The 25,038-nt window shown below is 48.2% G+C and overlaps 2 protein-coding genes across 4 annotated transcripts in view; one reads left to right on the top strand and one right to left on the bottom strand.

Annotated features, from left to right (window-relative positions):
* slc5a6a (solute carrier family 5 member 6a) overlaps positions 1–1,571 on the bottom strand; it is a 76,441-nt gene extending 74,870 nt beyond the window's left edge. For 2 of the 3 annotated variants that reach the window (XM_069942374.1, XM_069942367.1), the window contains exon 1: positions 1,249–1,571. The gene's annotated coding sequence lies outside the window, so the exon portion shown is untranslated. The remainder of the gene's footprint in view (positions 1–1,248) is intronic. The other variant, XM_069942355.1, reaches the window with a different exon arrangement.
* Positions 110–1,338, top strand: LOC138752010 (uncharacterized). The gene is made up of 2 exons (XM_069915186.1): positions 110–1,035; positions 1,137–1,338. The coding sequence occupies exons 1-2, from the start codon at positions 110–112 to the stop codon at positions 1,336–1,338; spliced, it is 1,128 nt and encodes a 375-aa protein (XP_069771287.1).
* Positions 1,572–25,038: the final 23,467 nt, after the last annotated feature.

Raw genomic sequence — 25,038 nt, 5'->3', positions numbered from 1 at the left:
CTGTCAGGCTCCCCCCTCCCCCAAGCCCCCCCCAGTCAGGCACCCCCCGTCAAGCCCCCAGTCCCCCGTCAGGCCCCCCAGTCCCCCCTGACAGCCCCCCTCGGCCCTCATGACAGGCCACACAGTCCCCCGTCAGGCAACCACCCTCCCCCTGTTCCCCGTCAGACCCCCACCCTCCCCCTGTCCACCGTCAGGCCCCCACCCTCCCCCTATCCCCCGTCAGGTCAACACCCTCCCCCTGTCCACCATGTCAGGCTCCCCCATCCCCAAAGCCCACCCCAGTCAGGCCCCCCCAGCCCCGTCAGGCCCCCCCGTCCCCCGTCAGGCCCCCCCGTCCCCCGTCAGGCCCCCCGTCCCCCGTCAGGCCCCCCCGTCCCCCGTCAGGCCCCCCCGTCCCCCGTCAGGCCCCCCGTCCCCCGTCAGGCCCCCCCGTCCCCCGTCAGGACCCCCCGTCCCCCGACAGGCCCCCAGGCCCCCGTCAGGCCCCCCCCGTCAGGCCCCCCACCCTCCCCCTGTCCCCCGTCAGGCCCCCACCCTCCCCCTGTCCCCCGTCAGGCCCCCCCAGTCCCCCCCCCGGACAGGCCCCCCCCAGTCCCCCCCCCCGGACAGGCCCCCCCCAGTCCCCCCCCGGACAGACCCCCCCAGTCCCCCCCACGGACAGGCCCCCCCAGTCCCCCCTTGCCAGGCCACCCCCAGTTCCCCTTGTCTGGACCCCCAGTCCCCCTTGTCAGGCCCCCCCAGTCCCCCTTGTCAGGCCCCCCCAGTCCCCCTTGTCAGCCCCCCCAGTCTCCCCTTGTCAGGCCCCCCCAGTCCCCCCTTGTCAGGCCCCCCCAGTCCCCCCTTGTCAGGCCCCCCCAGTAACCCCTTGTCAGGCCCCCCCAGTCCCCCCTTGTCAGGCCCCCCCAGTCCCCCCTTGTCAGGCCCCCCCAGTCCCCCCTTGTCAGGCCCCCCCAGTCCCCCCTTGTCAGGCCCCCCCAGTCCCCCCTTGTCAGGCCCCCCCAGTCCCCCCTTGTCAGGCCCCCCCAGTCCCCCATTGTCAGGCCCCCCCAGTCCCCCCTTGTCAGGCCCCCTCAGTAACCCCTTGTCAGGCCCCCCCAGTCCCCCCTTGTCAGGCCCCCCCAGTCTCCCCTTGTCAGGTCCCCCCAGTCCCCCCTTGTCAGGCCCCCCCAGTCCCCCCCTGTCAGCCCCTACCCCGCCAGGCCTCTAATTAATCCCCCAGCTCTGCCCCTCCAGGACGCGGGTCCTGACCTTCCATCACCTTCCGACCGGAACGTGGGCCCAGGGGAGAGGACATGTAATGATCCGAACCGGGCCCCGTGCGCGTCGGTGAAGCGCTGAGGCGGAATCGCCGTCCACACGATGAGGCCTGGCCCTAAACCTCGGCGAGCATCGTGCACCCACTGAATGGCAAACATGGCAGCGGCCAGCGGAGACGACGACCAATAGGGATGCGTCACACTGAACAGGACCTTCCTCAACCATTCACACGGCGGGACACGGGACACTGCACAGGATGAGGCGCCCCCGACAAACATGGCGACTGTCATTGAAACGGCAGGGCCACTCTGCCCCCTACAAATATGGTGACTTCATTGTTACAGCAGGGCCACTCTGCCCCCTACAAATATGGTGACTGCATTGTTACAGCAGGGTCACTCTGTCCCCTACAAATACGGTGACTTCATTGTTACAGCAGGGTCAGTCTGTCCCCTACAAATATGGTGACTTCATTGTTACAGCAGGGCCACTCTGCCCCCTACAAATATGGTGACTGCATTGTTACAGCAGGGCCACTCTGCCCCCTACAAATATGGTGACTTCATTGTTACAGCAGGGCCACTCTGCCCACTACAAATATGGTGACTGCATTGTTACAGCAGGGCCACTCTGTCCCCTACAAATATGTTGACTGCATTGTTACAGCAGGGTGTTAGGAATTAAAGTACCTTTAAAGAAATTGCTCGAGACAAAAATTGAGAACAAAGAACATTTATTACTACAACAATGCAAAGTTGGGTGCTTCCCCTTACCCTGGGAATACACACACATACTGGGGCTCACCCAACTTTTATACAGTCAATTTCAGTATCAGAATGCCCTCCCCCTTACATTCTTCTGCCCCCTGGATGGGTTTGGCATAGGTAATTCTTCCTGCCTTCGTGCAGTTTCAGTACACTTGGAGGACCAGGGGGTATCCTGTGGGTGCCCCATCATGTCATTGTCCTTATTCACACCTTCCTGATTCTCTGGGCTACAGTCTCTTAATATGCAGAGTTGACTCATTCTATCTAGGGTTGGCTAATTTCATATGTATAAATCTGTGTATGGTTAGCTAATTAGAAATGTATGACTTGGTACTTCTGTCCAGGGCTAGGAGACCCTTATCTGATCCAGACTACCTCAACTTCCTACATTCTATTGTACCTTACCATTCCTTATCTTAGTCCTATGGTCTTGTCACAAAGGATAGAAGATTCTTATGTTAATCGTGCTGACTCTGCTTTCCTGCATCCTAAGCCCCAAACTTATCCTGTTTGAACTGGTTTCAGCCATTTTACTGATGAACTTTAGTTTCTTCCATGTTCATAATTTTAGGTCAATTTTCCCATCTCTCACAATCCTCACTTTTCTTTTAGATCAGTAATACTGATCTTTCACCATGATCAGTGTTACTGATCTTTGGTTACTAGTGTCAGTGTGACTGATCCCCCCCCCCCCTCTCCTCACTTTTCTTTTAGATCAGTAACACTGATCTTTCAAGTGTAAGGTGTAGTTTTACCCAGCTGGTCAATAACCGAATTGTAATGTCTGTGTAAAGTCTTTAGGTAGGGGAGCACCATGAAGGTCAGGGGAGTGAGTCCAGCTGCTTATTAGGGTTTGGAGTATCAGGCTCCAGTTCTCAGTAAAAAGTCTAGTCCATCCCATACGTTGAAATATTGAAGCAGTGTCTTTGAAGCACACGACCTTTGTAAGTGTTGTCCCGACGAAGTCTGTGAGAAGCGCTGCCTTCAGCAGCGAACGAGTCGCAGTCTATGAGAAGCGCTGCCTTCAGCAGCGAACGAGTCGCAGTCTATGAGAAGCGCTGCCTTCAGCAGCGAACGAGTCGCAGTCTATGAGAAGCGCTGCCTTCAGCAGCGAACGAGTCGCAGTCTATGAGAAGCGCTGCCTTCAGCAGCGAACGAGTAGCAGTAGTCAGGCGGTTCCGTTTGATTGTGGCTAGTATCTGATGTCCTCTTCAGCCCCGAACCCTAGGGCCACCGATCTCCGAAGGCTGTTTGGAGCCTGATATTAAAGTGTCAAGCAGCTCACGTTGTTGGAAACTGGTGCTCCCTTTCATGGGGTGATGAAAAGAGACCAAGCTGGGGGATTGTTTCTTGTGATTTAACTGTGTGTTGCAGCTTGTCTGCTAACATTAGCATATATATCATTGAACTTGTGAGTTGCAGCCTGTCTGTGTACATTAGCATATGTATTAACTCTCTCTCTCTCTGTTACATGTACAATGCTGACTACCATTCTGTCTGTCTTTGTCCCACCATGTCCTTTGTGCTATCGCTTCAAAACTCCTGTCTTTAATACCTGTGTAGGCTATGATACAAATTAGATGTACTCCACTAAAGCTGTTTAATTCCCCCTTTGTGTGAAATGTACATTGTTTGTTTTGCGGTTAGTCTGTGTACACAGGTGCCTCACTGTGTGACTGCCTATCCCCACTGTGTTTCCCTGATCCGTATTCTAAATACCTTGCCTCTATGCCCTCTCTAGCCTGTAAAACAGTACAATCTGTGCTGAGGCATTAATTTCACTCCAGAGGAAAATGCACCAGAGAAATGAATGATTAAACTTATAGGAATCCCCATAGGAATCCCCAGAGGTATCTTTATTCTCCAGAGGTGGGTGATCTTTAAACTCACGGACCTTGACTGCTGAATGTGTAGAAGAAATGTATTAAATGTGTTGATAGGGCTCCATACCTCTAACTGCAAGACAAGAGCCTGAAGCCTCAATTTCAAGTGCCACAGTGCACTTAAAGGGACATGCACACTCCCCCTTCAACTGGCTGATCCAGCCACTTTACACATCAGATCCTTTCTTTATCTCACATACACTTAAAGTTAAGATGTATAGAACTCACCCTATTTGCGCAAACATTTCTCCCTGCAAATGTTATAACATCACTCAACTCTCAGGTACTCCCTGTGCAAAATCACATTTAAATACAATTTATTTCATAAATTGGAATTAACTGGTAGTTAAATTCGCTAATTCTACAGTATTGAAAAACGATCATTTATGACATTTAATTTTTAGCATGAATTTTAATCAATATTGGTCAGTGACTGAAGTGGGAAGTCGTGATTTATGAAATTATCTCTGGTCTCTACTCTCCCACTCCCTGCACTTCTCCCAACATTCAGGAGCTGGCACACAGTCCCTGCCTTTTCCATGTTACTCATCTACTATTACTTTAACTGCTTGCATCAAAATGTTAGCCTTTGCTTTCTGCTTATCCTCAGATGTCTGGACAAATGCTTTTTGTGTGATCTGTAGAAGCTGGGTTATTCCCTGCTCATGCCAATTTTCTGTCTTTTGTAATTTTCTCTTAATGTCTGGGGCTGAGTTGGTAACAAAACCTGTTAGTACCAATTGTTCCCCTGCTGGGGATTCTATGTCGAGACCCCCATATTGTATATATATTTGGTCCCAAAAATTGGTCTAACTGTTCGGCACATCCCTGGGGATCTTCTATCAGGGAGGTCAGTTCTTTCTTAAAGTTACACACTTCAGTACTGGTCAGGGGCACATTTACGAAACCGAGACCCTCTCTCATGGGAACTTCCCGCAGTGGTCTCATCCAATTGGTTTCTGGCTTATTAGGTCTGGGTTCCTGCTCCCTGGGAAATGAATCAAAGGGTTCTGCCCTTTCTTCCTGAAGAGTCTCACGCTGTTCTGAATTAAAGTTACCTCTCTCTCCTGCCAACAGAGGTGGTAATCGAGTGCTTTGTGAGCAAGTTATCATACCACTCCTGCTCTCTTCTCTCTTCTCTAGTGGTGGGGGAGGTGGGGAAGGTGCAGAAGGGTAGGTCATAGGAGGGGAAGGAAAGATAGGAGCCGGCATAGGAGGAACATAGGGTGGAGGGAGGGAATGTAACACATCCCAACCCTGTGATTCAGGGACAAGAGGTTCCTCCTCTCTCTTATCCCTGGATTCTTTCTCATTCAAAACCAGCTGTTCAATGGATCCCTTGAGCCAGCAGGCTGCATATTCGCTGCTCTCAACATTGTCTGGCTGGTTTTGATAGAGCCATAAGTTCAAAGCTTCATACATCCATTCATCCTCGGATCCGAATTTTGGCCAGTACACGGAGCTCCCTTTAACCGGGTATCCCACCCATTCATTACAACAATACCTGACCGTCGTCAGTTTGTCTTTACCGCGGGTCTTTCCTGTGCCCCACTCAGATAACATCATCCCAAGCGGGCTGTACGTAGCTATCTGGTGGTCACGTCCTGTGTCAGGACTCTCATCTCTACTGCCCGCTATTCCCATACTTAGGAACAAGTAAAATACTCTTACCGAGTTCTGGCAGTACTGCTCTAGCGCGCGTCCTTCCGCCGTTTGTTCTCAATGCCTCTTCTCGGATATCACTCGCTTCTTCCACTGACCAGCCACCCGTCGCCCGTGAGTCCAGCTGAATCAGCCGGGGTGCACCTACTCTCGTCGTCGGGGTACTCTGTCAGTGGAGGGAGTGTGATCCCGGACGAGCCCCCATTTGTTAGGAATTAAAGTACCTTTAAAGAAATTGCTCGAGACAAAAATTGAGAACAAAGAACATTTATTACTACAACAATGCAAAGTTGGGTGCTTCCCCTTACCCTGGGAATACACACACATACTGGGGCTCACCCAACTTTTATACAGTCAATTTCAGTATCAGAATGCCCTCCCCCTTACATTCTTCTGCCCCCTGGATGGGTTTGGCATAGGTAATTCTTCCTGCCTTCGTGCAGTTTCAGTACACTTGGAGGACCAGGGGGTATCCTGTGGGTGCCCCATCATGTCATTGCCCTTATTCACACCTTCCTGATTCTCTGGGCTACAGTCTCTTAATATGCAGAGTTGACTCATTCTATCTAGGGTTGGCTAATTTCATATGTATAAATCTGTGTATGGTTAGCTAATTAGAAATGTATGACTTGGTACTTCTGTCCAGGGCTAGGAGACCCTTATCTGATCCAGACTACCTCAACTTCCTACATTCTATTGTACCTTACCATTCCTTATCTTAGTCCTATGGTCTTGTCACAAAGGATAGAAGATTCTTATGTTAATCGTGCTGACTCTGCTTTCCTGCATCCTAAGCCCCAAACTTATCCTGTTTGAACTGGTTTCAGCCATTTTACTGATGAACTTTAGTTTCTTCCATGTTCATAATTTTAGGTCAATTTTCCCATCTCTCACAAGGGCCACTCTGCCCCCTACAAATATGGGGACTTAATTGTTACAGCAGGGCCACTCTGTCCCCTACAAATATGGTGACTGCATTGTTACAGCAGGGCCACTCTGTCCCCTACAAATATCGTGACTGCATTTTTACATCAGGGTCACTCTGTCCCGTACAAATATGGTGACCTAAATGTTAAAGCAGGACCACTCTGCCCCCTACAAATATGGTGACTTCATTGTTACAGCAGGGCCACTCTGCCCCCTACAAATATGGTGACTTCATTGTTACAGCAGGGCCACTCTGTCCACTACAAATATGGTGACTTCATTGTTACAGCAGGGTCACTCTGTCCCCTACAAATATGGTGACTTCATTGTTACAGCAGGGCCACACTGTCCCCTACAAATATGGTGACTGCATTGTTACAGCAGGCCCACTCTGTCCCCTACAAATATGGTGACTGCATTGTTACAGCAGGGCCACTCAGTCCCCTACAAATATGGTGACTTCATTGTTACAGCAGGGCCACTCTGCCCCCTACAAATAAGGTGATTGTTACAGCAGGGTCACTCTGTCCCCTACAAATATGGTGACTCCATTGTTACAGCAGGGTCACTCTGTCCCCTACAAATATGGTGACTCCATTGTTACAGAAGGGTCACTCTGTCCCCTACAAATATGGTGACTTCTTTGTTACAGCAGGGCCACTATGTCCCCTACAAATATGGTGACTGCATTGTTACAGCAGGCCCACTCTGTCCCCTACAAATATGGTGACTCCATTGTTACAGCAGGGTCACTCTGTCCCCTACAAATATGGTGACTCCATTGTTACAGCAGGGTCACTCTGTCCCCTACAAATATGGTGACTGCATTGTTACAGCAGGGTCACTCTGTCCCCTACAAATATGGTGACTGCATTGTTACAGCAGGGCCACTCTGCCCCCTAAAAATATTGTGACTTCATAGTTACAGCAGGGCCACTCTGTCACCTACAAATACGGTGACTTCATTGTTACAGCAGGGTCACTCTGCCCCCTACAAAAATGGTGACTTCATTGTTACAGCAGGACCACTCTGTCACCTACAAATACGGTGACTTCATTGTTACAGCAGGGCCACTCTGTCCCCTACAAATAAGGTGACTTCATTGTTACAGCAGGGCCACTCTGCCCCCTACAAATATGGTGACTGCATTGTTACAGCAGGGTCACTCTGTCCCCTACAAATATGGTGACTTCATTGTTAAAGCAGGGCCGCTCTGCCCCCTACAAATATGGGGACTTCATTTTTACAGCAGGGCCACTCTGCCCCCTACAAATATGGTGACTTCATTGTTACAGCAGGGCCACTCTGTCCCCTACAAATATGGTGACTTCATTGTTGCTGCAGGGTCACTCTGTCCCCTACAAATATGGTGACTTCATTGTTACAGCAGGGCCACACTGTCCCCTACAAATATGGTGACTGCATTGTTACAGCAGGCCCACTCTGTCCCCTACAAATATGGTGACTGCATTGTTACAGCAGGGCCACTCAGTCCCCTACAAATATGGTGACTTCATTGTTACAGCAGGGCCACTCTGCCCCCTACAAATAAGGTGATTGTTACAGCAGGGTCACTCTGTCCCCTTCAAATATGGTGACTCCATTGTTACAGCAGGGTCACTCTGTCCCCTACAAATATGGTGACTCCATTGTTACAGAAGGGTCACTCTGTCCCCTACAAATATGGTGACTTAATTGTTACAGCAGGTCCACTCTGTCCCCTACAAATATGGTGACTTCATTGTTACAGCAGGGTCACTCTGTCCTCTACAAATATGGTGACTTAATTGTTACAGCAGGGCCACTCTGTCCCCTACAAATATGGTGACTCCATTGTTACAGAAGGGTCACTCTGTCCCCTACAAATATGGTGACTTAATTGTTACAGCAGGGCCACTCTGTCCCCTACAAATATGGTGACTTCATTGTTACAGCAGGGTCACTCTGCCCCCTACAAATATGGTGACTGCATTGTTACAGCAGGCCCACTCTGTCCCCTACAAATATGGTGACTGCATTGTTACAGCAGGGTCACTCTGTCCCCTACAAATATGGTGACTGCATTGTTACGGCAGGCTCACTCTGCCCCCTACAAATATGGTGACTTAATTGTTACAGCAGGGCCACTCTGTCCCCTACAAATATGGTGACTCCATTGTTACAGAAGGGTCACTCTGTCCCCTACAAATATGGTGACTTAATTGTTACAGCAGGGCCACTCTGTCCCCTACAAATATGGTGACTTCATTGTTACAGAAGGGTCACTCTGCCCCCTACAAATATGGTGACTGCATTGTTACAGCAGGCCCACTCTGTCCCCTACAAATATGGTGACTGCATTGTTACAGCAGGGTCACTCTGTCCCCTACAAATATGGTGACTGCATTGTTACGGCAGGCTCACTCTGCCCCCTACAAATATGGTGACTTAATTGTTACAGCAGGGCCACTCTGTCCCCTACAAATATGGTGACTGCATTGTTACAGCAGGCCCACTCTGTCCCCTACAAATATGGTGACTCCATTGTTACAGCAGGGTCACTCTGTCCCCTACAAATATGGTGACTGAATTGTTACAGCAGGGTCACTCTGTCCCCTACAAATATGGGGACTTCATAGTTACAGCAGGGCCACTCTGTCACCTACAAATAAAGTGACTTCATTGTTACAGAGGGGCCACTCTGTCCCCTACAAATAAGGTGACTTCATTGTTACAGCAGGGCCACTCTGCCCCCTACAAATATGGTGACTGCATTGTTACAGCAGGGTCACTCTGTCCCCTACAAATACGGTGACTTCATTGTTACAGCAGGGTCACTCTGCCCCCTACAAATATGGTGACTTCATTGTTACAGCAGGGTCACTCTGTCCCCTACAAATAAAGTGACTTCATTGTTACAGCAGGGCCACTCTGCCCCCTACAAATATGGTGACTTCATTGTTACAGCAGGGTCACTCTGTCCCCTACAAATACGGTGACTGCATTGTTACAGCAGGGTCACTCTGTCCCCTACAAATAAGGTGACTTCATTGTTACAGCAGGGTCGCTCTGTCCCCTACAAATAAGGTGACTTCATTGTTACAGCAGGCTCACTCTGTCCCCTACAAATATGATGACTTCATTGTTACAGCAGGGCCGCTCTGCCCCCTACAAATGCGGTGACTGCATTGTTACAGCAGGGTCACTCTGTCCCCTACAAATAAGGTGACTTCATTGTTACAGCAGGGTCACTCTGTCCCCTACAAATATGGTGACTTCATTGTTACAGCAGGGTCACTCTGCCCCCTACAAATAAGGTGACTTCATTGTTACAGCAGGGTCACTCTGTCCCCTACAAATAAGTTGACTTCATTGTTACAGCAGGGTCACTCTGTCCCCTACAAATAAGGTGACTTCATTGTTACAGCAGGGCCACTCTGTCCCCTACAAATATGGTGACTTCATTGTTACAGCAGGGTCACTCTGTCCCCTACAAATATGGCGACTTCATTGTTACAGCAGGGTCACTCTGTCCCCTACAAATATGGTGACTGCATTGTTACAGCAGGGTCACACTGTCCCCTACAAATAAGGTGACTTCATTGTTACAGCAGGGTCACTCTGTCCCCTACAAAAAAGGTGACTTCATTGTTACAGCAGGGCCACTCTGTCCCCTACAAATATGGTGACTTCATTGTTACAGCAGGGTCACTCTGTCCCCTACAAATATGGCGACTTCATTGTTACAGCAGGGCCACTCTGTCCCCTACAAATATGGTGACTGCATTGTTACAGCAGGGTCACTGTGTCCCCTACAAATACGGTGACTGCATTGTTACAGCAGGGTCACACTGTCCCCTACAAATAAGGTGACTTCATTGTTACAGCAGGGTCACTCTGTCCCCTACAAATATGGTGACTGCATTGTTACAGCAGGGCCACTCTGCCCCCTAAAAATATTGTGACTTCATAGTTACAGCAGGGCCACTCTGTCCCCTACAAATATGGTGACTGCATTGTTACAGCAGGGCCACTCTGCCCCCTACAAATATGGAGACTTCATTGTTACAGCAGGACCACTCTGTCACCTACAAATACGGTGACTTCATTGTTACAGCAGGGTCACTCTGTCCCCTACAAATATGGTGACTGCATTGTTACAGCAGGGCCACTCTGCCCCCTACAAATATGGAGACTTCATTGTTACAGCAGGACCACTCTGTCACCTACAAATACGGTGACTTCATTGTTACAGCAGGGTCACTCTGCCCCCTACAAAAATGGTGACTTCATTGTTACAGCAGGACCACTCTGTCACCTACAAATACGGTGACTTCATTGTTACAGCAGGGCCACTCTGTCCCCTACAAATAAGGTGACTTCATTGTTACAGCAGGGCCACTCTGCCCCCTACAAATATGGTGACTGCATTGTTACAGCAGGGTCACCCTGTCCCCTACAAATATGGTGACTTCATTGTTAAAGCAGGGCCGCTCTGCCCCCTACAAATATGGGGACTTCATTGTTACAGCAGGGCCACTCTGCCCCCTACAAATATGGTGACTTCATTGTTACAGCAGGGCCACTCTGTCCCCTACAAATATGGTGACTTCATTGTTACTGCAGGGTCACTCTGTCCCCTACAAATATGGTGACTGCATTGTTACAGCAGGCCCACTCTGTCCCCTACAAATATGGTGACTGCATTGTTACAGCAGGGCCACTCAGTCCCCTACAAATATGGTGACTTCATTGTTACAGCAGGGCCACTCTGCCCCCTACAAATAAGGTGATTGTTACAGCAGGGTCACTCTGTCCCCTTCAAATATGGTGACTCCATTGTTAAAGCAGGGCCGCTCTGCCCCCTACAAATATGGGGACTTCATTGTTACAGCAGGGCCACTCTGCCCCCTACAAATATGGTGACTTCATTGTTACAGCAGGGCCACTCTGTCCCCTACAAATATGGTGACTTCATTGTTACTGCAGGGTCACTCTGTCCCCTACAAATATGGTGACTGCATTGTTACAGCAGGCCCACTCTGTCCCCTACAAATATGGTGACTGCATTGTTACAGCAGGGCCACTCAGTCCCCTACAAATATGGTGACTTCATTGTTACAGCAGGGCAACTCTGCCCCCTACAAATAAGGTGATTGTTACAGCAGGGTCACTCTGTCCCCTTCAAATATGGTGACTCCATTGTTACAGCAGGGTCACTCTGTCCCCTACAAATATGGTGACTCCATTGTTACAGAAGGGTCACTCTGTCCCCTACAAATATGGTGACTTAATTGTTACAGCAGGGCCACTCTGTCCCCTACAAATATGGTGACTTCATTGTTACTGCAGGGTCACTCTGTCCCCTACAAATATGGTGACTGCATTGTTACAGCAGGCCCACTCTGTCCCCTACAAATAAGGTGACTTCATTGCTACAGCAGGGCCACTCTGCCCCCTACAAATATGGTGACTGCATTGTTACACAGGGTCACTCTGTCCCCTACAAATACGGTGACTTCATTGTTACAGCAGGGTCACTCTGCCCCCTACAAATATGGTGACTTCATTGTTACAGCAGGGTCACTCTGTCCCCTACAAATAAGGTGACTTCATTGTTACAGCAGGCTCACTCTGCCCCCTACAAATATGATGACTTCATTGTTACAGCAGGGCCGCTCTGCCCCCTACAAATGCGGTGACTGCATTGTTACAGCAGGGTCACTCTGTCCCCTACAAATAAGGTGACTTCATTGTTACAGCAGGGTCACTCTGTCCCCTACAAATATGGTGACTTCATTGTTACAGCAGGGTCACTCTGCCCCCTACAAATAAGGTGACTTCATTGTTACAGCAGGGTCACTCTGTCCCCTACAAATAAGGTGACTTCATTGTTACAGCAGGGTCACTCTGTCCCCTACAAATAAGGTGACTTCATTGTTACAGCAGGGCCACTCTGTCCCCTACAAATATGGTGACTTCATTGTTACAGCAGGGTCACTCTGTCCCCTACAAATATGGCGACTTCATTGTTACAGCAGGGCCACTCTGTCCCCTACAAATATGGTGACTGCATTGTTACAGCAGGGTCACACTGTCCCCTACAAATAAGGTGACTTCATTGTTACAGCAGGGTCACTCTGTCCCCTACAAAAAAGGTGACTTCATTGTTACAGCAGGGCCACTCTGTCCCCTACAAATATGGTGACTTCATTGTTACAGCAGGGTCACTCTGTCCCCTACAAATATGGCGACTTCATTGTTACAGCAGGGCCACTCTGTCCCCTACAAATATGGTGACTGCATTGTTACAGCAGGGTCACTGTGTCCCCTACAAATACGGTGACTGCATTGTTACAGCAGGGTCACACTGTCCCCTACAAATAAGGTGACTTCATTGTTACAGCAGGGTCACTCTGTCCCCTACAAATATGGTGACTGCATTGTTACAGCAGGGCAACTCTGCCCCCTAAAAATATTGTGACTTCATAGTTACAGCAGGGCCACTCTGTCACCTACAAATACGGTGACTTCATTGTTACAGCAGGGTCACTCTGTCCCCTACAAATATGGTGACTGCATTGTTACAGCAGGGCCACTCTGCCCCCTACAAATATGGAGACTTCATTGTTACAGCAGGACCACTCTGTCACCTACAAATACGGTGACTTCATTGTTACAGCAGGGTCACTCTGCCCCCTACAAAAATGGTGACTTCATTGTTACAGCAGGACCACTCTGTCACCTACAAATACGGTGACTTCATTGTTACAGCAGGGCCACTCTGTCCCCTACAAATAAGGTGACTTCATTGTTACAGCAGGGCCACTCTGCCCCCTACAAATATGGTGACTGCATTGTTACAGCAGGGTCACTCTGTCCCCTACAAATATGGTGACTTCATTGTTAAATCAGGGCCGCTCTGCCCCCTACAAATATGGGGACTGCATTGTTACAGCAGGGTCACTCTGTCCCCTACAAATACGGTGACTTCATTGTTACAGCAGGGTCAGTCTGTCCCCTACAAATATGGTGACTTCATTGTTACAGCAGGGCCACTCTGCCCCCTACAAATATGGTGACTGCATTGTTACAGCAGGGCCACTCTGCCCCCTACAAATATGGTGACTTCATTGTTACAGCAGGGCCACTCTGCCCACTACAAATATGGTGACTGCATTGTTACAGCAGGGCCACTCTGTCCCCTACAAATATGTTGACTGCATTGTTACAGCAGGGTGTTAGGAATTAAAGTACCTTTAAAGAAATTGCTCGAGACAAAAATTGAGAACAAAGAACATTTATTACTACAACAATGCAAAGTTGGGTGCTTCCCCTTACCCTGGGAATACACACACATACTGGGGCTCACCCAACTTTTATACAGTCAATTTCAGTATCAGAATGCCCTCCCCCTTACATTCTTCTGCCCCCTGGATGGGTTTGGCATAGGTAATTCTTCCTGCCTTCGTGCAGTTTCAGTACACTTGGAGGACCAGGGGGTATCCTGTGGGTGCCCCATCATGTCATTGTCCTTATTCACACCTTCCTGATTCTCTGGGCTACAGTCTCTTAATATGCAGAGTTGACTCATTCTATCTAGGGTTGGCTAATTTCATATGTATAAATCTGTGTATGGTTAGCTAATTAGAAATGTATGACTTGGTACTTCTGTCCAGGGCTAGGAGACCCTTATCTGATCCAGACTACCTCAACTTCCTACATTCTATTGTACCTTACCATTCCTTATCTTAGTCCTATGGTCTTGTCACAAAGGATAGAAGATTCTTATGTTAATCGTGCTGACTCTGCTTTCCTGCATCCTAAGCCCCAAACTTATCCTGTTTGAACTGGTTTCAGCCATTTTACTGATGAACTTTAGTTTCTTCCATGTTCATAATTTTAGGTCAATTTTCCCATCTCTCACAATCCTCACTTTTCTTTTAGATCAGTAATACTGATCTTTCACCATGATCAGTGTTACTGATCTTTGGTTACTAGTGTCAGTGTGACTGATCCCCCCCCCCCCCTCTCCTCACTTTTCTTTTAGATCAGTAACACTGATCTTTCAAGTGTAAGGTGTAGTTTTACCCAGCTGGTCAATAACCGAATTGTAATGTCTGTGTAAAGTCTTTAGGTAGGGGAGCACCATGAAGGTCAGGGGAGTGAGTCCAGCTGCTTATTAGGGTTTGGAGTATCAGGCTCCAGTTCTCAGTAAAAAGTCTAGTCCATCCCATACGTTGAAATATTGAAGCAGTGTCTTTGAAGCACACGACCTTTGTAAGTGTTGTCCCGACGAAGTCTGTGAGAAGCGCTGCCTTCAGCAGCGAACGAGTCGCAGTCTATGAGAAGCGCTGCCTTCAGCAGCGAACGAGTCGCAGTCTATGAGAAGCGCTGCCTTCAGCAGCGAACGAGTCGCAGTCTATGAGAAGCGCTGCCTTCAGCAGCGAACGAGTCGCAGTCTATGAGAAGCGCTGCCTTCAGCAGCGAACGAGTAGCAGTAGTCAGGCGGTTCCGTTTGATTGTGGCTAGTATCTGATGTCCTCTTCAGCCCCGAACCCTAGGGCCACCGATCTCCGAAGGCTGTTTGGAGCCTGATATTAAAGTGTCAAGCAGCTCACGTTGTTGGAAACTGGTGCTCCCTTTCATGGGGTGATGAAAAGAGACCAAGCTGGGGGATTGTTTCTTGTGATTTAACTGTGTGTTGCAGCTTGTCTGCTAACATTAGCATATATATCATTGAACTTGTGAGTTGCAGCCTGTCTGTGTACATTAGCATATGTATTAACTCTCTCTCTCTCTGTTACATGTACAATGCTGACTACCATTCTGTCTGTCTTTGTCCCACCATGTCCTTTGTGCTATCGCTTCAAAACTCCTGTCTTTAATACCTGTGTAGGCTATGATACAAATTAGATGTACTCCACTAAAGCTGTTTAATTCCCCCTTTGTGTGAAATGTACATTGTTTGTTTTGCGGTTAGTCTGTGTACACAGGTGCCTCACTGTGTGACTGCCTATCCCCACTGTGTTTCCCTGATCCGTATTCTAAATACCTTGCCTCTATGCCCTCTCTAGCCTGTAAAACAGTACAATCTGTGCTGAGGCATTAATTTCACTCCAGAGGAAAATGCACCAGAGAAATGAATGATTAAACTTATAGGAATCCCCATAGGAATCCCCAGAGGTATCTTTATTCTCCAGAGGTGGGTGATTTTTAAACTCACGGACCTTGACTGCTGAATGTGTAGAAGAAATGTATTAAATGTGTTGATAGGACTCCATACCTCTAACTGCAAGACAAGAGCCTGAAGCCTCAATTTCAAGTGCCACAGTGCACTTAAAGGGACATGCACACTCCCCCTTCAACTGGCTGATCCAGCCACTTTACACATCAGATCCTTTCTTTATCTCACATACACTTAAAGTTAAGATGTATAGAACTCACCCTATTTGCGCAAACATTTCTCCCTGCAAATGTTATAACATCACTCAACTCTCAGGTACTCCCTGTGCAAAATCACATTTAAATACAATTTATTTCATAAATTGGAATTAACTGGTAGTTAAATTCGCTAATTCTACAGTATTGAAAAACGATCATTTATGACATTTAATTTTTAGCATGAATTTTAATCAATATTGGTCAGTGACTGAAGTGGGAAGTCGTGATTTATGAAATTATCTCTGGTCTCTACTCTCCCACTCCCTGCACTTCTCCCAACATTCAGGAGCTGGCACACAGTCCCTGCCTTTTCCATGTTACTCATCTACTATTACTTTAACTGCTTGCATCAAAATGTTAGCCTTTGCTTTCTGCTTATCCTCAGATGTCTGGACAAATGCTTTTTGTGTGATCTGTAGAAGCTGGGTTATTCCCTGCTCATGCCAATTTTCTGTCTTTTGTAATTTTCTCTTAATGTCTGGGGCTGAGTTGGTAACAAAACCTGTTAGTACCAATTGTTCCCCTGCTGGGGATTCTATGTCGAGACCCCCATATTGTATATATATTTGGTCCCAAAAATTGGTCTAACTGTTCGGCACATCCCTGGGGATCTTCTATCAGGGAGGTCAGTTCTTTCTTAAAGTTACACACTTCAGTACTGGTCAGGGGCACATTTACGAAACCGAGACCCTCTCTCATGGGAACTTCCCGCAGTGGTCTCATCCAATTGGTTTCTGGCTTATTAGGTCTGGGTTCCTGCTCCCTGGGAAATGAATCAAAGGGTTCTGCCCTTTCTTCCTGAAGAGTCTCACGCTGTTCTGAATTAAAGTTACCTCTCTCTCCTGCCAACAGAGGTGGTAATCGAGTGCTTTGTGAGCAAGTTATCATACCACTCCTGCTCTCTTCTCTCTTCTCTAGTGGTGGGGGAGGTGGGGAAGGTGCAGAAGGGTAGGTCATAGGAGGGGAAGGAAAGATAGGAGCCGGCATAGGAGGAACATAGGGTGGAGGGAGGGAATGTAACACATCCCAACCCTGTGATTCAGGGACAAGAGGTTCCTCCTCTCTCTTATCCCTGGATTCTTTCTCATTCAAAACCAGCTGTTCAATGGATCCCTTGAGCCAGCAGGCTGCATATTCGCTGCTCTCAACATTGTCTGGCTGGTTTTGATAGAGCCATAAGTTCAAAGCTTCATACATCCATTCATCCTCGGATCCGAATTTTGGCCAGTACACGGAGCTCCCTTTAACCGGGTATCCCACCCATTCATTACAACAATACCTGACCGTCGTCAGTTTGTCTTTACCGCGGGTCTTTCCTGTGCCCCACTCAGATAACATCATCCCAAGCGGGCTGTACGTAGCTATCTGGTGGTCACGTCCTGTGTCAGGACTCTCATCTCTACTGCCCGCTATTCCCATACTTAGGAACAAGTAAAATACTCTTACCGAGTTCTGGCAGTACTGCTCTAGCGCGCGTCCTTCCGCCGTTTGTTCTCAATGCCTCTTCTCGGATATCACTCGCTTCTTCCACTGACCAGCCACCCGTCGCCCGTGAGTCCAGCTGAATCAGCCGGGGTGCACCTACTCTCGTCGTCGGGGTACTCTGTCAGTGGAGGGAGTGTGATCCCGGACGAGCCCCCATTTGTTAGGAATTAAAGTACCTTTAAAGAAATTGCTCGAGACAAAAATTGAGAACAAAGAACATTTATTACTACAACAATGCAAAGTTGGGTGCTTCCCCTTACCCTGGGAATACACACACATACTGGGGCTCACCCAACTTTTATACAGTCAATTTCAGTATCAGAATGCCCTCCCCCTTACATTCTTCTGCCCCCTGGATGGGTTTGGCATAGGTAATTCTTCCTGCCTTCGTGCAGTTTCAGTACACTTGGAGGACCAGGGGGTATCCTGTGGGTGCCCCATCATGTCATTGCCCTTATTCACACCTTCCTGATTCTCTGGGCTACAGTCTCTTAATATGCAGAGTTGACTCATTCTATCTAGGGTTGGCTAATTTCATATGTATAAATCTGTGTATGGTTAGCTAATTAGAAATGTATGACTTGGTACTTCTGTCCAGGGCTAGGAGACCCTTATCTGATCCAGACTACCTCAACTTCCTACATTCTATTGTACCTTACCATTCCTTATCTTAGTCCTATGGTCTTGTCACAAAGGATAGAAGATTCTTATGTTAATCGTGCTGACTCTGCTTTCCTGCATCCTAAGCCCCAAACTTATCCTGTTTGAACTGGTTTCAGCCATTTTACTGATGAACTTTAGTTTCTTCCATGTTCATAATTTTAGGTCAATTTTCCCATCTCTCACAAGGGCCACTCTGCCCCCTACAAATATGGGGACTTAATTGTTACAGCAGGGCCACTCTGTCCCCTACAAATATGGTGACTGCATTGTTACAGCAGGGCCACTCTGTCCCCTACAAATATCGTGACTGCATTTTTACATCAGGGTCACTCTGTCCCGTACAAATATGGTGACCTAAATGTTATAGCAGGACCACTCTGCCCCCTACAAATATGGTGACTTCATTGTTACAGCAGGGCCACTCTGCCCCCTACAAATATGGTGACTTCATTGTTACAGCAGGGCCACTCTGTCCACTACAAATATGGTGACTTCATTGTTACAGCAGGGTCACTCTGTCCCCTACAAATATGGTGACTTCATTGTTACAGCAGGGCCACACTGTCCCCTACAAATATGGTGACTGCATTGTTACAGCAGGCCCACTCTGTCCCCTACAAATATGGTGACTGCATTGTTACAGCAGGGCCACTCAGTCCCCTACAAATATGGTGACTTCATTGTTACAGCAGGGCCACTCTGCCCCCTACAAATAAGGTGATTGTTACAGCAGGGTCACTCTGTCCCCTACAAATATGGTGACTCCATTGTTACAGCAGGGTCACTCTGTCCCCTACAAATATGGTGACTCCATTGTTACAGAAGGGTCACTCTGTCCCCTACAAATATGGTGACTTCTTTGTTACAGCAGGGCCACTATGTCCCCTACAAATATGGTGACTGCATTGTTACAGCAGGCCCACTCTGTCCCCTACAAATATGGTGACTCCATTGTTACAGCAGGGTCACTCTGTCCCCTACAAATATGGTGACTCCATTGTTACAGCAGGGTCACTCTGTCCCCTACAAATATGGTGACTGCATTGTTACAGCAGGGTCACTCTGTCCCCTACAAATATGGTGACTGCATTGTTACAGCAGGGCCACTCTGCCCCCTAAAAATATTGTGACTTCATAGTTACAGCAGGGCCACTCTGTCACCTACAAATACGGTGACTTCATTGTTACAGCAGGGTCACTCTGCCCCCTACAAAAATGGTGACTTCATTGTTACAGCAGGACCACTCTGTCACCTACAAATACGGTGACTTCATTGTTACAGCAGGGCCACTCTGTCCCCTACAAATAAGGTGACTTCATTGTTACAGCAGGGCCACTCTGCCCCCTACAAATATGGTGACTGCATTGTTACAGCAGGGTCACTCTGTCCCCTACAAATATGGTGACTTCATTGTTAAAGCAGGGCCGTTCTGCCCCCTACAAATATGGGGACTTCATTTTTACAGCAGGGCCACTCTGCCCCCTACAAATATGGTGACTTCATTGTTACAGCAGGGCCACTCTGTCCCCTACAAATATGGTGACTTCATTGTTGCTGCAGGGTCACTCTGTCCCCTACAAATATGGTGACTTCATTGTTACAGCAGGGCCACACTGTCCCCTACAAATATGGTGACTGCATTGTTACAGCAGGCCCACTCTGTCCCCTACAAATATGGTGACTGCATTGTTACAGCAGGGCCACTCAGTCCCCTACAAATATGGTGACTTCATTGTTACAGCAGGGCCACTCTGCCCCCTACAAATAAGGTGATTGTTACAGCAGGGTCACTCTGTCCCCTTCAAATATGGTGACTCCATTGTTACAGCAGGGTCACTCTGTCCCCTACAAATATGGTGACTCCATTGTTACAGAAGGGTCACTCTGTCCCCTACAAATATGGTGACTTAATTGTTACAGCAGGTCCACTCTGTCCCCTACAAATATGGTGACTTCATTGTTACAGCAGGGTCACTCTGTCCCCTACAAATATGGTGACTTAATTGTTACAGCAGGGCCACTCTGTCCCCTACAAATATGGTGACTCCATTGTTACAGAAGGGTCACTCTGTCCCCTACAAATATGGTGACTTAATTGTTACAGCAGGGCCACTCTGTCCCCTACAAATATGGTGACTTCATTGTTACAGCAGGGTCACTCTGCCCCCTACAAATATGGTGACTGCATTGTTACAGCAGGCCCACTCTGTCCCCTACAAATATGGTGACTGCATTGTTACAGCAGGGTCACTCTGTCGCCTACAAATATGGTGACTGCATTGTTACGGCAGGCTCACTCTGCCCCCTACAAATATGGTGACTTAATTGTTACAGCAGGGCCACTCTGTCCCCTACAAATATGGTGACTCCATTGTTACAGAAGGGTCACTCTGTCCCCTACAAATATGGTGACTTAATTGTTACAGCAGGGCCACTCTGTCCCCTACAAATATGGTGACTTCATTGTTACAGCAGGGTCACTCTGCCCCCTACAAATATGGTGACTGCATTGTTACAGCAGGCCCACTCTGTCCCCTACAAATATGGTGACTGCATTGTTACAGCAGGGTCACTCTGTCCCCTACAAATATGGTGACTGCATTGTTACGGCAGGCTCACTCTGCCCCCTACAAATATGGTGACTTAATTGTTACAGCAGGGCCACTCTGTCCCCTACAAATATGGTGACTGCATTGTTACAGCAGGCCCACTCTGTCCCCTACAAATATGGTGACTCCATTGTTACAGCAGGGTCACTCTGTCCCCTACAAATATGGTGACTGAATTGTTACAGCAGGGTCACTCTGTCCCCTACAAATATGGGGACTTCATAGTTACAGCAGGGCCACTCTGTCACCTACAAATAAAGTGACTTCATTGTTACAGAGGGGCCACTCTGTCCCCTACAAATAAGGTGACTTCATTGTTACAGCAGGGCCACTCTGCCCCCTACAAATATGGTGACTGCATTGTTACAGCAGGGTCACTCTGTCCCCTACAAATACGGTGACTTCATTGTTACAGCAGGGTCACTCTGCCCCCTACAAATATGGTGACTTCATTGTTACAGCAGGGTCACTCTGTCCCCTACAAATAAAGTGACTTCATTGTTACAGCAGGGCCACTCTGCCCCCTACAAATATGGTGACTTCATTGTTACAGCAGGGTCACTCTGTCCCCTACAAATACGGTGACTGCATTGTTACAGCAGGGTCACTCTGTCCCCTACAAATAAGGTGACTTCATTGTTACAGCAGGGTCGCTCTGTCCCCTACAAATAAGGTGACTTCATTGTTACAGCAGGCTCACTCTGCCCCCTACAAATATGATGACTTCATTGTTACAGCAGGGCCGCTCTGCCCCCTACAAATGCGGTGACTGCATTGTTACAGCAGGGTCACTCTGTCCCCTACAAATAAGGTGACTTCATTGTTACAGCAGGGTCACTCTGTCCCCTACAAATATGGTGACTTCATTGTTACAGCAGGGTCACTCTGCCCCCTACAAATAAGGTGACTTCATTGTTACAGCAGGGTCACTCTGTCCCCTACAAATAAGTTGACTTCATTGTTACAGCAGGGTCACTCTGTCCCCTACAAATAAGGTGACTTCATTGTTACAGCAGGGCCACTCTGTCCCCTACAAATATGGTGACTTCATTGTTACAGCAGGGTCACTCTGTCCCCTACAAATATGGCGACTTCATTGTTACAGCAGGGTCACTCTGTCCCCTACAAATATGGTGACTGCATTGTTACAGCAGGGTCACACTGTCCCCTACAAATAAGGTGACTTCATTGTTACAGCAGGGTCACTCTGTCCCCTACAAAAAAGGTGACTTCATTGTTACAGCAGGGCCACTCTGTCCCCTACAAATATGGTGACTTCATTGTTACAGCAGGGTCACTCTGTCCCCTACAAATATGGCGACTTCATTGTTACAGCAGGGCCACTCTGTCCCCTACAAATATGGTGACTGCATTGTTACAGCAGGGTCACTGTGTCCCCTACAAATACGGTGACTGCATTGTTACAGCAGGGTCACACTGTCCCCTACAAATAAGGTGACTTCATTGTTACAGCAGGGTCACTCTGTCCCCTACAAATATGGTGACTGCATTGTTACAGCAGGGCCACTCTGCCCCCTAAAAATATTGTGACTTCATAGTTACAGCAGGGCCACTCTGTCCCCTACAAATATGGTGACTGCATTGTTACAGCAGGGCCACTCTGCCCCCTACAAATATGGAGACTTCATTGTTACAGCAGGACCACTCTGTCACCTACAAATACGGTGACTTCATTGTTACAGCAGGGTCACTCTGTCCCCTACAAATATGGTGACTGCATTGTTACAGCAGGGCCACTCTGCCCCCTACAAATATGGAGACTTCATTGTTACAGCAGGACCACTCTGTCACCTACAAATACGGTGACTTCATTGTTACAGCAGGGTCACTCTGCCCCCTACAAAAATGGTGACTTCATTGTTACAGCAGGACCACTCTGTCACCTACAAATACGGTGACTTCATTGTTACAGCAGGGCCACTCTGTCCCCTACAAATAAGGTGACTTCATTGTTACAGCAGGGCCACTCTGCCCCCTACAAATATGGTGACTGCATTGTTACAGCAGGGTCACCCTGTCCCCTACAAATATGGTGACTTCATTGTTAAAGCAGGGCCGCTCTGCCCCCTACAAATATGGGGACTTCATTGTTACAGCAGGGCCACTCTGCCCCCTACAAATATGGTGACTTCATTGTTACAGCAGGGCCACTCTGTCCCCTACAAATATGGTGACTTCATTGTTACTGCAGGGTCACTCTGTCCCCTACAAATATGGTGACTGCATTGTTACAGCAGGCCCACTCTGTCCCCTACAAATATGGTGACTGCATTGTTACAGCAGGGCCACTCAGTCCCCTACAAATATGGTGACTTCATTGTTACAGCAGGGCCACTCTGCCCCCTACAAATAAGGTGATTGTTACAGCAGGGTCACTCTGTCCCCTTCAAATATGGTGACTCCATTGTTAAAGCAGGGCCGCTCTGCCCCCTACAAATATGGGGACTTCATTGTTACAGCAGGGCCACTCTGCCCCCTACAAATATGGTGACTTCATTGTTACAGCAGGGCCACTCTGTCCCCTACAAATATGGTGACTTCATTGTTACTGCAGGGTCACTCTGTCCCCTACAAATATGGTGACTGCATTGTTACAGCAGGCCCACTCTGTCCCCTACAAATATGGTGACTGCATTGTTACAGCAGGGCCACTCAGTCCCCTACAAATATGGTGACTTCATTGTTACAGCAGGGCAACTCTGCCCCCTACAAATAAGGTGATTGTTACAGCAGGGTCACTCTGTCCCCTTCAAATATGGTGACTCCATTGTTACAGCAGGGTCACTCTGTCCCCTACAAATATGGTGACTCCATTGTTACAGAAGGGTCACTCTGTCCCCTACAAATATGGTGACTTAATTGTTACAGCAGGGCCACTCTGTCCCCTACAAATATGGTGACTTCATTGTTACTGCAGGGTCACTCTGTCCCCTACAAATATGGTGACTGCATTGTTACAGCAGGCCCACTCTGTCCCCTACAAATAAGGTGACTTCATTGCTACAGCAGGGCCACTCTGCCCCCTACAAATATGGTGACTGCATTGTTACACAGGGTCACTCTGTCCCCTACAAATACGGTGACTTCATTGTTACAGCAGGGTCACTCTGCCCCCTACAAATATGGTGACTTCATTGTTACAGCAGGGTCACTCTGTCCCCTACAAATAAGGTGACTTCATTGTTACAGCAGGCTCACTCTGCCCCCTACAAATATGATGACTTCATTGTTACAGCAGGGCCGCTCTGCCCCCTACAAATGCGGTGACTGCATTGTTACAGCAGGGTCACTCTGTCCCCTACAAATAAGGTGACTTCATTGTTACAGCAGGGTCACTCTGTCCCCTACAAATATGGTGACTTCATTGTTACAGCAGGGTCACTCTGCCCCCTACAAATAAGGTGACTTCATTGTTACAGCAGGGTCACTCTGTCCCCTACAAATAAGGTGACTTCATTGTTACAGCAGGGTCACTCTGTCCCCTACAAATAAGGTGACTTCATTGTTACAGCAGGGCCACTCTGTCCCCTACAAATATGGTGACTTCATTGTTACAGCAGGGTCACTCTGTCCCCTACAAATATGGCGACTTCATTGTTACAGCAGGGCCACTCTGTCCCCTACAAATATGGTGACTGCATTGTTACAGCAGGGTCACACTGTCCCCTACAAATAAGGTGACTTCATTGTTACAGCAGGGTCACTCTGTCCCCTACAAAAAAGGTGACTTCATTGTTACAGCAGGGCCACTCTGTCCCCTACAAATATGGTGACTTCATTGTTACAGCAGGGTCACTCTGTCCCCTACAAATATGGCGACTTCATTGTTACAGCAGGGCCACTCTGTCCCCTACAAATATGGTGACTGCATTGTTACAGCAGGGTCACTGTGTCCCCTACAAATACGGTGACTGCATTGTTACAGCAGGGTCACACTGTCCCCTACAAATAAGGTGACTTCATTGTTACAGCAGGGTCACTCTGTCCCCTACAAATATGGTGACTGCATTGTTACAGCAGGGCAACTCTGCCCCCTAAAAATATTGTGACTTCATAGTTACAGCAGGGCCACTCTGTCACCTACAAATACGGTGACTTCATTGTTACAGCAGGGTCACTCTGTCCCCTACAAATATGGTGACTGCATTGTTACAGCAGGGCCACTCTGCCCCCTACAAATATGGAGACTTCATTGTTACAGCAGGACCACTCTGTCACCTACAAATACGGTGACTTCATTGTTACAGCAGGGTCACTCTGCCCCCTACAAAAATGGTGACTTCATTGTTACAGCAGGACCACTCTGTCACCTACAAATACGGTGACTTCATTGTTACAG

Source organism: Narcine bancroftii, chromosome 1 (genome assembly GCF_036971445.1).
Source record: "Narcine bancroftii isolate sNarBan1 chromosome 1, sNarBan1.hap1, whole genome shotgun sequence".
In the NCBI taxonomy this organism is placed as follows: Eukaryota; Metazoa; Chordata; class Chondrichthyes; order Torpediniformes; family Narcinidae; genus Narcine; species Narcine bancroftii.
The sequence above is the reverse complement of the archived record's forward strand: the minus strand, read 5'-3'. Positions and strand labels throughout refer to the sequence as shown.

Coding starts and splice junctions, on each gene's coding strand:
- LOC138752010 (XM_069915186.1), top strand. CDS start 110: ATGACAGGCCACACAGTCCCCCGTCAGGCAACCACCCTCCCCCTGTTC. Junction 1,036..1,136: donor GGCCCCCCCAGTCCCCCATT/GTCAGGCCCCCC, acceptor TCCCCTTGTCAG/GTCCCCCCAGTCCCCCCTTG.